The sequence below is a fragment of the Sinocyclocheilus grahami genome, unplaced genomic scaffold, assembly GCF_001515645.1.
Source record: "Sinocyclocheilus grahami isolate Dianchi unplaced genomic scaffold, SAMN03320097.WGS_v1.1 scaffold219.1, whole genome shotgun sequence".
In the NCBI taxonomy this organism is placed as follows: Eukaryota; Metazoa; Chordata; class Actinopteri; order Cypriniformes; family Cyprinidae; genus Sinocyclocheilus; species Sinocyclocheilus grahami.
Window position 1 is genome coordinate 2322961 of NW_015505398.1, and position 14051 is coordinate 2337011.

At 39.5% G+C, this 14051-nt stretch overlaps 1 protein-coding gene across 2 annotated transcripts in view; it reads left to right on the forward strand.

Annotated features, from left to right (window-relative positions):
• Nucleotides 1–14051, forward strand: part of LOC107596476 (collagen alpha-6(IV) chain-like) — a 126543-nt gene that overhangs the window by 89515 nt on the left and 22977 nt on the right. The window contains exons 12-23 of one of the 2 annotated variants that reach the window (XM_016287222.1): nucleotides 2707–2793; nucleotides 7131–7184; nucleotides 7273–7335; nucleotides 7438–7482; nucleotides 7564–7617; nucleotides 7705–7765; nucleotides 7947–8057; nucleotides 8878–9027; nucleotides 9956–10045; nucleotides 10149–10306; nucleotides 10600–10779; nucleotides 10939–11122. In XM_016287222.1, coding sequence (XP_016142708.1) covers nucleotides 2707–2793; nucleotides 7131–7184; nucleotides 7273–7335; nucleotides 7438–7482; nucleotides 7564–7617; nucleotides 7705–7765; nucleotides 7947–8057; nucleotides 8878–9027; nucleotides 9956–10045; nucleotides 10149–10306; nucleotides 10600–10779; nucleotides 10939–11122 — 1237 coding nt within the window. Of the gene's footprint in view, nucleotides 1–2706; nucleotides 2794–3338; nucleotides 3432–7130; nucleotides 7185–7272; nucleotides 7336–7437; nucleotides 7483–7563; nucleotides 7618–7704; nucleotides 7766–7946; nucleotides 8058–8877; nucleotides 9028–9955; nucleotides 10046–10148; nucleotides 10307–10599; nucleotides 10780–10938; nucleotides 11123–14051 lie in introns of both variants that reach the window. The other variant, XM_016287221.1, reaches the window with a different exon arrangement.

Here is a 14051-nt window from a genome sequence, read left to right on the forward strand (position 1 = left end):
AGTGAAGTATTAAATTATAGAAAAATTTAATAAAACGATAGCCTACTCTATATACAACTAAAAGTGCCAGTAGGTGGTGGCAAATACCTGTATTAAAGGGTTAGTTCACCCAAAAATGAAAATTAGGCTGTGTTTTACTCACCCTCGAGGCATCCTAGGTGTATATGACTTTCTTCTTTCAGACGAATCCAGTCTGAGTTATATTAAAAATTAGGGATATACCGATACTGGTATCGGTATCGGGCCCGATACTGAGCTTCTGTACTCATACTCGTACTCGTTAAAATGCCCCGATACCAAACACCGATACCACACAGCATGTGATCAGTGCCATATTCAGACAAAGAAACACAGACAACAGAACAACAGACAGCAGAATGGAGTTATAAGAGATTAAGGATGTCTACTACAAAGTATATGTATGCAATGCATATAATGTTAAACTTTCAGTATTAACATCTGTATAGCTGATGTGCGCGAGCTGATAAACAAAACACGCTGAGTGGATTGAGCACGCAGCGGCGCAAATGCGCGAGCTTGTATAGTGGAATATACCTTTCTCACAGACATTACTGGAAAGTTTGTAGTTCGGTCGGATACGTCAAAAACAAGTAAGTAAAACAATGCACAAGTTACTTAACGGTAGGGAGAGAGAGAGAGAGAGCGCGCACTTCTGTTGTGTGATCTTTGATGTTCACTCACTTAGCACACGCATCATTTGGATTAAAACTAAATCGTAAAAATAAGACCATTTATAGGGGCATTCACTATAAACGTAATTTATTTTTAACCTTGGGCATACGACTTTCTGGCGAAAGTGAATCTAGCAGCCTGTGTGAAATGCGCTAGGCTGTACTGCTGTCCTTTCATTCTGCATAAATATCCATATTCAAAACGTAATAATCACTTTAATCTAGCTTGCACCATCAGTTGTACACGGAAGCAGTTCCGGGCGGATGACGTATGAGGTCGGCTTTGTGCACGCGCCGCTCAGAAGTGATGCACGCGGAAGCGGAGCGGAGAGATCAAAACAAAACAATGGTCACTAATTAGAAGTACAAAACGAGGATTTGTAAAGAAGAATGTCGGAGGATTTCGATATAAGCCAAGAGGAGACTGGTTTTCCTTTGCTAAAGTAAGGAAACTTTGCTTACTTTGCTCCTGTTAACAAACGTTGGTTTTCACCAGACTCACCGGCGCATGCGCAACGCTGACCTCATACGTCATGCTCCCGGAGCTGCTTCTGTGTACAACTGTTGGCGCAAGCTACATTCAAGTGATTATTACGTATTGAATACAGATATTTTTCTCACAAAAACGCATCGATTTGCTATAGGAGGCCTTTGTTCACCCCCCGGAGCCATGCGAGACACTTTTTTTATGGATGGGCGCTTTTTATTTCACTTCTTTTGGACTGAAGCACTGCAACACCCTCTGACTGCAATGATAGAGCTTGGAATAGCCAGGACAGTTTTTAATATAACTCCGACTGGATTCGTCTGAAAGAAGAAAGTCATATACACCTAGGATGCCTCGGGGGTGAGTAAAACACAGCCTAATTTTCTTTTTGGGTGAACTAACCCTTTAAGTCAGTGAGTCATTCAATCATTCATTCAATCGATTCGTTTAAACAGCTGATTCATTCAGAAACGAAGCAAGTGTCTGCCTTTATGAATGGTTCACTGAATCATTGATTCACTCAATTCGTTTAAAAACGTGAATTCATTAATGAAACACCGCTGTGTGTTGATCAAAGACGCACAACAGTTCTCCTAGGGCTTTATTTTCATTATTGAAATTACTGACAATGTGTCTAAAATGTAATTATTCACACCTTTACCTTATCTTAATTTTTAGTAAAACCTGTTATGTAACCTATTTTTGTATTTCTACCAGCCAATGATGATTCTGAAAGAAAACACGCAGTGTTTATTATAGTAACACATGCAGCTTTCACGCGCATCTGACAGAGCCGCTGTATTGCTGTTAATGGTTATTTTAGCAAATGATAAATTCAGTAAATTCAGTTCAACAGCATTAATTTGAAGAGGGTAAACTTTATCACTCAACTGAATCTACACATGCATTTTAGGTGTTCTTGCTCCATCCAAGCAATAAATGCACGTCTTTGAATGAGCGCTGTAGCGTATTCTTCAACCGCTCAGGTAATGTCAATACGACCCATTTCAGGGGCAGCCAAAATTATATTTTAAAATCAGCCAGGGCTATAGAAATGCATATTAATATTTACAAGTAAATCTCCATATTATGTGTATTAATATTTACAAGTAAATCTCCATATTACGCGTAGGCTAGCCGTCTTTCTATCTGACCCCCCCTACATCTAGTTTTGACATCCATCAGGCGGCATCAAGGAAAATATATTGTTTTAAGAATTTTGGGACATTTTTACTGGAAAATAAGACAAAAATCCTGATCAAGAATCTGATTCCTGCAGTGTTTCTTCTGCCTCTTGTTCTCACACTCTTTCACTACTCTTTGCTTTCACATCTGTCCCTCTTCTTTAATCTTAAGATTTCCAGTTTTACTGTTTCTCTCTCTCTCTCTTCTTACACTTGCTCTTTCCCTTTTTCCATTATCTTTTTCTTAACCTGACCAAGACACTCTCTCACGTTTTCTCTCTCTTTCTCTCTCTGATAAAATCCTGGGCTCTAATGTGTCAAATGTCTGTGTTGTGGATCTCAGGGGGATGTTGGTTCACCAGGACTCAGGGGCAGTCCGGCCGTTCAGTTTAACGCACCAGCAATAAGCACTATCAACAAAGGAGAGAAGGTAACACACAGGGGAGCGGTGATGCCAACCCAGGGAAGGGCACTGTCAGGGTGAGAGGGTATGGATGGTGGAGGAGAGAGGAGCATTAGAGGGCATTGAACCACAACATCGCTCCAGGGAAAATGGTCTTGAACGTTCTGATCATTTATCAATTGGGACTGACATTTGTAAATACCTTGATTATGGGAATATTTTCTGAAAACACATAATAGAGGCATTGACAGTAAATAAAGGGAGGGTGGTTAGTTGCATAATGATTGAATGGGGAGAGATACAGACACATCTATTGTGTAAAATATATGGTTCATTGCCAAATCTCCTTTATTCTGCCTGTGTCCATTCATCTCCTCCACACCCTGATCTCCCCGCTGCTCTGGCAGTGGTCACAGTCCTCTTAACGTCCTTCTTCAAAACCCCAAAAATTTCTCATCACATGCCACCTCTTCAACATGCTCCGCCGCTGCCGTCTCCAAACAGCCTCCCCATCAACCGTCATCTTGTCCCATATAAAAAAAAAATCTCTCTTCCTTGGTTACCGTATCCAGGGAGATGTGGGCTCGCCCGGTGACCCAGGCTGCCCACTGGTCAGTGGAGTGGTGGAGCTTGTTGGCTTTCCGAAAGGAGACAAAGGAACTAAGGTTTGTGAGGAAAACGCAGCTGTGAGGATCTAGACCTAGGATGAAGTCAATCGATACCGTCCTCCTCAAAATCTTTTCTACAGTTTCTTTGTACCTGCTATCCAGGAGGGTGACGTCCACTTTGTGCTTGATGTATACATGCCATACTTCACCCTGTGGTGAATATTGAGGGTGGTGTCCATAAAGTCTTCATATTTGGTGGTGATCTGAAATGCTTAAATTATGTGTGCATATATACAGCGGCCCTAAAGAGGACACTTCAGGCACACTTACAAATATATAAATATCACTCTCTAATGTGGATAATGTTAGATAATATCTTGTTCTAATGGAATTCATTTAAAGTGTGGTTCAAGTGTTAAATTAGCTTAATGAAACGGTATACTTTTCATTATACTATTTAAAGGATTAGTTCCTTATAAAAATTTCCTGATAATTTACTCATCCCCATATCATCCAAGATCCATGTCTTTCTTTCTTCAGTCGCAAAGAAATCAAGTTTTTGAGGAAAACACTCCAGGATTTTTCTCCATATAAAAGAAAGTGACTAAGTGAAAGTGGACTTCAATGGCGGCTAATGGCTTGAAGGTACAAATTGCCGTTTCAATGCAGCTTCAAAGGGCTCTACACGATCCCAACCGAGCAATAAGGGTCTTATCTAGAGAAACGATCAGTCATTTTCTAAAGACATTTTTTTTACAAATTATATAATTTGGTTACACTTTATTTCGATAGTCCACTTTAGACATTCTATTAACTATAAGTAACTTTGTAACTACATGTCAACTAATTCTCATTCATTTGCAACTACATGTCTACTAACTCTCAGAGTAGACTTTTAGGGTAGGTAGAATAAGTTGACAAAGAAAGTGTTAGAAGATATTAAGCAGACAGTCTACTAATACTCTACTAACTGCTAGTTGACATGTAGTTGCAAAGTTACTTGCTGTTAATAGAATGTCTAAAGTGGACTATCAAAATAAAGTGTTACCTATAATTTTTAACCACAAATTCTCGTCTTGCACTAGCTCAACCTCACACATTACATAGTCACGTTGGAAAGGTCACGCGTGGTTAATTCTTTGTCTGTGTACTTCAGTTCAAAAAGGTAGGTTAGGGCGAAAAACTCCATCTCATTATCTTCAATTTCAAAATCATACGACATCGTTGTTTTACCTTTTTTTGTAAAGGGCTTTTGACTTTCTTTGCACGTTCGCTTTGTAAACACTGGGTCTGTGCTTCCAGCTACATCATAAGTGACCTTTCCAATGTGATTATGTAATGTGTGAGGTCGAGCTAGTGCAAGACGAGCATTTGTGATTAAAAAGTATAGAAATGTATATATTTTTTTTTAGAAAATGGCCAATCGTTTCGCTAGAAAAGATCCTTATTCCTTAGCTGGGATCGCGTAGGGCCCTTTGAAGCTGCATTGAAACTGCAATTTGGACCTTCAAGCCATTGGCCGCCATTGAAGTCCACTGTATGGAGAAAAATCCTGGAAAATTCCTCAAAAACTTAATTTCTTTTCATCTGAAGAAAGAAAGACATGAACATCTTGGATGGCATGGGGGTAGAGGTCTGCACGGGCTTTAAACTGAAGCCCGAACCCGACCCATACCCGAGATCGTCTCACCCGGCCCGACCCGACCCGAGTGGCACAGTTAAATTTAGAGCCCGAACCCGAAATCTTTTTTTTTCCCACAAAGAATAGCCAATTAAAAATGCTGTATTTTACGATTTCATGCAACGGTCAGTAAACAAATACATTTAAAGAAACAGAATCATTAAGGCTCGGCCAGTTCACAAGGCAAAAGAAAAAGCATTTACCAGTTATGAAAGTTTATGAACATCAGTGCAGAGGTCACATAAATTCTGCCGAGTTTTTGAATGGTTGTATAGGCTACGACAAGACGATAATTCTTCCATCGTGCAAATTATGGTCATTTCGTCAGCTTTAAATCAGACACAGAGATGCAGTGCGGTAAGATCACATTTATTTGAATTAATTCATTATATAATTTATTTGAATTAGCGAGAGAGAGAGAGAGGGATGAAAGTTGCGTGTGTGAACCTGCGTCTTCGTGCCTCTCTACAATCAATGAGGCTTAGTTACTTCAAAAACAGTGATTTTACCCCCTCATTGCAGAGAAATATAATGTTGCGAGTCAGTAGCCTGTCGAAGCTATTTTACTGATAAAAGTTTCCGTGCTGTGTTGTCATTGTCGTGTGCACTAATGTGTGTGCGTGCGTCTATGAAAGCAGCGTAGCCTCCTGCATATAGTTTTAGTTTAGCTATAAACCCGAGCCCAACCCGAAGCTATTCATTAAACATTAACCCGCAGACACACAGACACAGAGATGCAGTGCGGTAAGATCACATTTATTTGAATTAATTCATTATATAATTTATTTGAATTAGCGAGAGAGAGAGAGAGGGATGAAAGTTGCGTGTGTGAACCTGCGTCTTCGTGCCTCTCTACAATCAATGAGGCTTAGTTACTTCAAAAACAGTGATTTTACCCCCTCATTGCAGAGAAATATAATGTTGCGAGTCAGTAGCCTGTCGAAGCTATTTTACTGATAAAAGTTTCCGTGCTGTGTTGTCATTGTCGTGTGCACTAATGTGTGTGCGTGCGTCTATGAAAGCAGCGTAGCCTCCTGCATATAGTTTTAGTTTAGCTATAAACCCGAGCCCAACCCGAAGCTATTCATTAAACATTAACCCGACCCGAAACCCAAAAGTATTTCGGGACCCATCGGGCTCGGGTCGGGTAGCAGACCTCTACATGGGGGGGTGAGTAAATTATTAGGTTTTTTTTTCTGGAATTGAAAATGATTTACACTATTATAAGATTTATTTTTTAACAAATACTTTTATTCATCAAGGATGAATTAATTTGATCTAAAGTGACAACAGTGACTTTTATAATGTTACAAAAGATTTCTATTTCAAAACATTTCTGTTCTTTTGAACATTCTATTCATCAGACTATCCTGAAAAAATGTATCAGTTTCCACAAAGCAGTATATTAAACAGCACAACTGATTTCTACATTCATAACAATGCGACATGTTTCTTAAGCACCAAATCAAAATAGAAAACAGTTATTTGGTATGTCACAGTACTGTTTTTATAGCATTTTTGATCAAATCAATGCAGTCTTGGTAAGTATAAGAGACTTCTTTCAAAAACAATAAAAAACTCTTACTGACCTTAAACTTTAGTAGCTGTAGTTTATATTATGTAGGTGTTCAAATTTACGATTCTTGTTTGTTTCATTTGGAGCCCAAATCACAACAAAGGACATTCAACTGAATTGAAATTTGTGTATTTCAAGCATAGATTAATGTGAACAACAACAAATTGCTGCATAATGTATTAAATATTGTGTAATATTTCTTGACCATAGAAATATCAGTATCATTGAAGCTTCTTTCACAGGTAGTCTTCTGTTGCTAAATTTTCTGCATTCACAGTACATATTGTTCTCATATTGGTTACAATTTTTATGCCATTTTTACACTAAAATACTAAAATCTGGAGAGAAATGGTTTAAAAATAAACTCAGTTGATTTTCAGGTGTAAAAAAAGCTATTTAATCCCCAGCCCAGTCAATTGTTTTTAAAAAGCACAAAGTGACATGAATTCTCAGTCTTCTTTCTTCTTTCTCTTTCTCTTTCTCTCTCTCTCTTCTTTAGGGTGATAAAGGCTATGACGGTGTTCCAGGTTTTCCAGGGAGACCAGGACAACCAGTGAGTAATCAAAGAGAGCTTGTTCTCCCAATTCATGTTTGATATGTTGCTGTTTGAAACTGACACACATATTGTTGTGCATATATAGGGCCTATTTGGGTACAGAGGTGAGACTGGAGAAAAGGGAATCCTGGGCTTGCCAGGCTCAAGGGTAGGTAATGTTACTGCTACATTTTGTGATTCACCACAGGGTAATATTTTGTTTGTTTCAAATTAACCTGAACTTCCTTTTATGTATTGTTCAACATGGCAGGGTCCACCTGGTCTGAACGGTCCTCCTGGGATTCCTGGGATTAAGGTAGATATGAAACGCTTTACTCTAAACTGTTTTCCTCTTATATCTTCATTAGATACCAACCATCTTCTCTCTCCTCTGTAGGGCTTCCCTGGGACTCCTGGTTTTCCAGGACAACAAGGTTTTACCAGCCCAAAGGTAAGAACAGGGAACAAGAAAAACACAAATATATATTTCATAAACAGAAAAATGTTACACAGTATCATATTGTAAATATATTTTTAGGGTGAAAGAGGAAACCCAGGTCCACCTGGACCGATTGTGGATCCAGTGGGTGGAATTAAAGGTATCAGGAATCACCTGTATTGTAGTCATAGAGGTTGCATTTATCTTAATAAACCATTATTCCCTTTCATACAATTTTGTGATCTTACATATGGTAATTCCTTTTTCTAATCTCTCATGTTCATACTCACATGTATGCTGATGTACAGTCTTCAATGATTATTCAATTTACTTGTACCTAGGTCCTCCAGGTGATCCTGGCTTTCCTGGTTATCCGGGGATAACTGGAGCTACCGGTTTTCCAGGGGTTCCTGGTCAGCCTGGTCCTCCGGGGCAGCCTGCTTTTGTCTCAGGTACTAGTGACATACTTTTGCATTTTAAGGCTTTATGGCTCAGGTCATGCAGCTTGTTGAGGACTTTTTTTGTCCTACCATGGTTGTTGACAAAGTAACGAGGGCCTGATCAAGACTGGAGAGCACATGGCACATAGAAACAAACATAACCAAACTAACCAAAGAGCACATGGAAAGGGAATTAGCAACCCAAGCCACATCCCCACAATGAAAGACACAACATGGAGCATCTGGGTGATGACATCAGAACTACACCGAACTAGACAGAATTGTCAGGGCCCAGACACAAAAGGAACAGGAGAGCTCACAACCAAGAGATAACCCCAAAGAAATAGGCACCAGGACAAAACACGTAACATGGGTGTCAGGATACTGTTGCCAACGGCAAACATGACCAAGCAAAGCTACAGAATATACAACATCTAAAGACCAGGTTATCAGAAAACCTGTGTAAACAATAGGGATGTGAATCGAAATAAATGTAATAATCCTTTTAGTATTTTTAAGAAAGAAATATTTAGGAAAAAGAAATGCAGTTACATTGTCAAATAATGACAAACTCAATAATAAGTTTAAAAAATTTTCACAAGGTGTTTATACAGACTTTTTAATGGTTTTTGGTTCAGGAATTGGTTGGACTACACTGGTCACACTGTATATTTTTGATTCATTGAAACAACCACATAGCAGCATGTGAACAACCACTCAAAACTCCTTAGCAATGGCATTGAAATGCCTTGGCAACCATCCACAACATCCTAGTGTCTAGAATCTATTGTGTTGATATGATGATAGCTACGAGTTTTGGTTTTCTATTTAGGTCGTCCAGGCGTCTCTGGGTTCCCCGGTGGCCGTGGACCCAAAGGACAGAGGGGAAACCCAGGTCGGAATTCTTATGGTCCTGAAGGTCTTCCTGGAAGTCAGGGTTTTCCTGGACCTCCAGGTCTCCCTGGACCACCGGGCAGTACATGTAAGCCTTTGCAGATGATGATGGCAATCTTAATTTCACAAAACTTAAGAATTTGACAAATTAGGGTGCTTTCACACCTGTAGATCGATTGCTTTGTTCCGAAACAGGGATTAAAATTATTACAATGTTGCTTTTTATTCTTGGTGCGGTTCGCTTTCACACGGCAAAGTTTCTAAACGGACCAAATTTGTTAATACAAGCCACGCGCGCGTAAACTGTTGTCTCATTGGTCAAAGTTCCACGGTTTATTTTCCGGGATTCCACTTAGCTGTCACAGCTGTCATCCGCCAGGATGGAACGACAATAGCTTCACGGGCTGTAGGATTTTTTTATTTTTTTTGTAGCTGTTCTTATATTAATTTATAATTTTGAGCAGGAGTCCATGATTCATCGGGAAAACATTTTTAAAATGCACCTACTAGGAAGAAGAGCAATAAAACGGCATTATAAAATGAAAAAGTGCGCTTTTTTATTTTGAATGGCGAAGACGTGCTCACCCACAGACATTCACAAGTTCATTTTGAAGTATTAGCAAAACAACAAAGCTAATGCTTTTCACGGAACTTACGTAATTACCCATTATACATTGTGATATAGCCTGGTTCGTTGGTCCGTTAGATCGGATTGCTTTCTCACTACAACCGAATCGCTCCAGAGTTCATTTTCAATTGAGCCGAGACCACCTCGTTCAGGCAATCTCGGACCGATTGTTTTGGTGTGGATCCGGGCGCAATTGTCGTGTTCATATATGCCCAAACGAACCGAGCTAAGGGGGGAAACGCGCCAGGTTCCTAGACAACGGGCCAGGTGTGAAAGCACCCTTAGATCACACCAAGAAAGTAATTTTTGTGGGTCAAATCAAATAGAAGTAGATCGTTGGGGTAGCAGTTGCAGGTAACCACTTTTCTTATTTTACCTTTCTATCTAGCAAACCTGTTTTCCGCTGGACAACCTGGTTTTCCAGGTCAGCCTGGTCCAAGAGGACCTCCTGGAGACAGAGGCTTTAAAGGGTTTAAAGGTGAGGCACTTTGTTGTAGAACTGAAATGAGAAGTATTAGGTAGCATTTAGACAATTATGTTGAATGACTTACTTGGCATTCTTCCCTGCTTGACTCTTACAGGAGAAGATGGTGACTGCAACTGTTTGGGTGGAGGAACGATTGGTGCACAGGGACCTCAAGGGCCTCCAGGGCCCACGGGTTTTGTAGGACTCAATGGAGTGAAGGGAGAAATTGGTGACCTAGGCTTCCCAGGATCCCGTGGTCCACAGGGCCTTGATGTAGGATATTAATTATTATAATATTAGCTTGGATCAATTGGGCTAATGCCTTGATGTTTTTCGGGGGGTGCTGAATGATGTTACATGGAGAGGTAGCAACTTGGTGGTGAGAGTGGAGCAATATAAATCATAAAAGGTCACTGCCAAGGTTACAGGTTTTGTTGTTTGTTTAGGGGTCAGGTGCAATGCGTTTAATACCATATTATCTTATTAATCATTGAGAAACATTGGGATCGTCAGGTAACTTCCAAAATTGTTTAAAATTATAGGTCTTGCTTTGCTTTTTGTTTTAGGCTCGTGCAGGTGACAGAGGCTTTAAAGGACGTAAAGGAGAGAAAGGTAATTCTTTCTTCCCAGAAGGCAGAGGACAAAAAGGTGATATGGGTCAACAGGGTCTTCCTGGGCCACTTGGAGCAAGTGGAAACTCTGGAAAGGATGGATCTCCTGGCTTCCCTGGAGAACCAGGTCTACCTGTGAGTAGATTTTCCTTTTCTTTTTTTGTTCAGTCATTTCATTTAATCAGCTCTGTAATTATTGCCAAAGAAGACATGTGGTCCTTATTGCTTGTAGTAATTCTGATTCTGACATTCAACTAGTGAGATCTCAAAATTTCTAACGTTCTTTCTCTACAGGGGGAGCCTGGTTCTGGGGTGTCTGGAGATAAAGGGTTTCCTGGTATTCCAGGGTTCAAAGGTCGTCCCGGTGACAGGGGTGAACCTGGAATTGGCTATCCTGGTGTAGCTGGGTTCAAAGGGTCACAAGGTGATCCTGGATTCAATGGTCTTCCTGGAACACCTGGACCTAAAGGATCTCCAGGTAAGTAGAAGAAACAATTCAGTAACACTTTAACAATAAATACATAGTCTAAAATATTGAATTATATAAAAAACCCAAATTATGCAGATTACATGATATTGCTACATGTTATTATTACCGATTAATAAGCTGGCATATGGCAAGCCGTTTTAGGGGTCATATGATGTTGCTAAAAATAATATTTTGTGTATTTGGTGTAATGAAATGTGTTTATGCGGTTTAAGGTTCAAAAAACACATTATTTTCCACATACTGTACATTATTGTTTCTCCTCTATGCCCCGCCTTTCTGAAACGCATCGATTTTTACAAAGCTCATCAGTCTGAAAAGTGAGGTATGCTCTGATTGGCCAGCTATCCAGTGCATTATGATTGGCCGAATACCTCAAGCGTGTGATGGAAATGTTACGCCCCTTACCATATTGTGATGCCCTGTCCGGCCGGAGTGACGAGACAAAAACATTAAAACCCATTAAAAACGAGGCATTTGTAGCATCCAGTGGGGACATAATTACGGATTATAATGACTTATACTGTCTTTTTACACGTTGCGTTGCATCACGCAGCGTAAACATAAAACGATGTCTGCATTTGTGACCGGAGAAATGACAAACAACAAGTGCTACTCTACACTGCTCAAAACTCGCGTCTGAATCGTCAGTGGCAAATTCTTTCAATATAAAAAACATACTTACAGTCTGTGAGTCAGAACAGCCGGCATTGTAGTCTACTCTACCAGGATCAGAAAACAGTCCTCTATAAAATGCGCTGGACACATCTGAATATTTGGGCTGAACTGATCTGGAACAGTGTTGTAAATACAACTTAACCACTGATTTCTAGTCGTGTCCTCTTTTGGAAGACCAAAAAAGTAGTTTCGCTTTCACAATGAAACACAGGGCAGGCTAGAGTGAGCAGAGGCAGGAGGCCTAAAGTGAGCGGAGGGCGGCAGGCTAGAGTGAGTGGCGGCCGGCGGCCTAAAGTGAGCGGCGGCAGGCGGGCTTGAGTGAGCGGAGGTGCGCGGGCTTGAGAACGGCGCGGCCGGCGGATTCGACGAAGGAGCAACCACATGTGACGACGCCGGGCTGGACTCCACTGCTGATCCGGCGATCCACAGAGTGAAGTTGATGTATTACCTCTGCGACCAGCACGGATCAGCTTTAGGCATGACGAAGAGGATATCATCCTCTTTTGGAAGGCCAAACAAAGTAGTTTCGCTTTCACAACAAAACACACAGTGCCTTCACGAAATGGCGGCGGCGGCAACAACAATACTACAGCGAGAATAAAAGTTACGCCTTCTTTCTTTGTGTGAACATTTGGGCGGCGTTATGCAAATCTTCCCACATCGTGACGTAGACATGTGGGGGCGTGTTAGAACGAGCCGTTTTAGGTAGGCGTGGTTGACTCTTAACTTTTATAAAGAATATCTCTTTGGATTTGAGACTTTAGTCTTTGCAACTTTACAGATCTTCTTTATGCACCAAGAGCTTGTAACACTCCAAAGAGAAAGGAAAAATTTAAATCGCATCATATGACCCCTTTAAATTACTCCCAGCGTTACTTGTCGTAATTGCATTTTTACTTGTAACAATTCAATTAGAGAGCTCTACAATTAAATTCTTACTAGTAACAATGCCAATTACAGAGCTCTCTAATTCATTTCTTACTAGTAACAATTATAATTAGAGAGCTTTCTAATTCAATTATTAGTAAGAATTCCAATTACAGAGCCCTCTAATTCAATTCTTACTAGTAACAATTATAATTAGAGAGCTTTCTAATTCAATTATTAGTAAGAATTCCAATTACAGAGCCCTCTAATTCAATTCTTACTAGTAACAATTCCAATTAAAGAGCTCTACAAATTAATTTTTACTAGTCATGTCTCCAATGACTTCCATTCATTTTTAATTACAGAGCGCTACAACAGAATTTTTACTAGTAAGAATTACAATTAGAGAGCTCTACAATTGAAAATTCAGTTGTAGTAAGAATTGCATTAAAGAGCTCTCTAATTGTAATTCTTACTAGTATGAATTAAATTGTAGAGCTCTCTAATTGAATTCTTACTAGTAAGAATGTAATTGCAGAGCTCTTTAATTCAATTAAAGAGCTCTATAATTAAATTGTTACTAGTAAGAATTGTATTAGAGAGCTCTCTAACTGTAATACTTACTAGTAAGAATGCAGTTGTAGAGCTGTGTAATAGCATTCTTACTAGTAAAAATGTAATTGTAGAGCTCTACACTGTAAAAAAAAATTCTGTAAAAAAACGGATTATGTACTGGCAGAAAATTGCCAGGACATTTTCTGTTAAATTTACGGACATTTCCTTCAACATTAAAATGGCAAATTCTGTAAATTTAAATTTTCTTCTGTACCACAAACGGACAATCCGTTATGCAGAAGTTTCTAAAAAATGATAGCACAGGCCTATCTTTAGTAGCAAATAAATTCAGCACAATATATACAAATTGAACATGGTTTATTTTTACCTCATGAAAACATTCTTAAAAGTGCATTCAGTAGCTTTTATTTGCCTTAAACAGGTGAAGACAAAAATATTATGACATCAGTTAATTTAACAATGTGTAAAGCACCAGTGAAAATGCTTGTATTGTGGAACACTTTTTAGTTTTAAAGAGCAACAGGCAGAAAAATGAAAACATGAGCAGGTACTTGTACAATATTGGTGTTGCACCAAATAGTGGTAACAAAGATAAACTTCATTGTGAAAGTCAAGATTCAAAACATTTTCAAATACATGGGAAAAAATGTATACAAAGACAGGGCTGTCATTAACCCTCATCTGTCCCTTGGGTCACTTTGACCCAAAAAGTTTTTTCAAAAAAATTCTAAAAATCGTGTGTTGATCGTACCGGTCCAAGATTTCTTTACTTCTGTCACACTTGCACCGGGAATACACA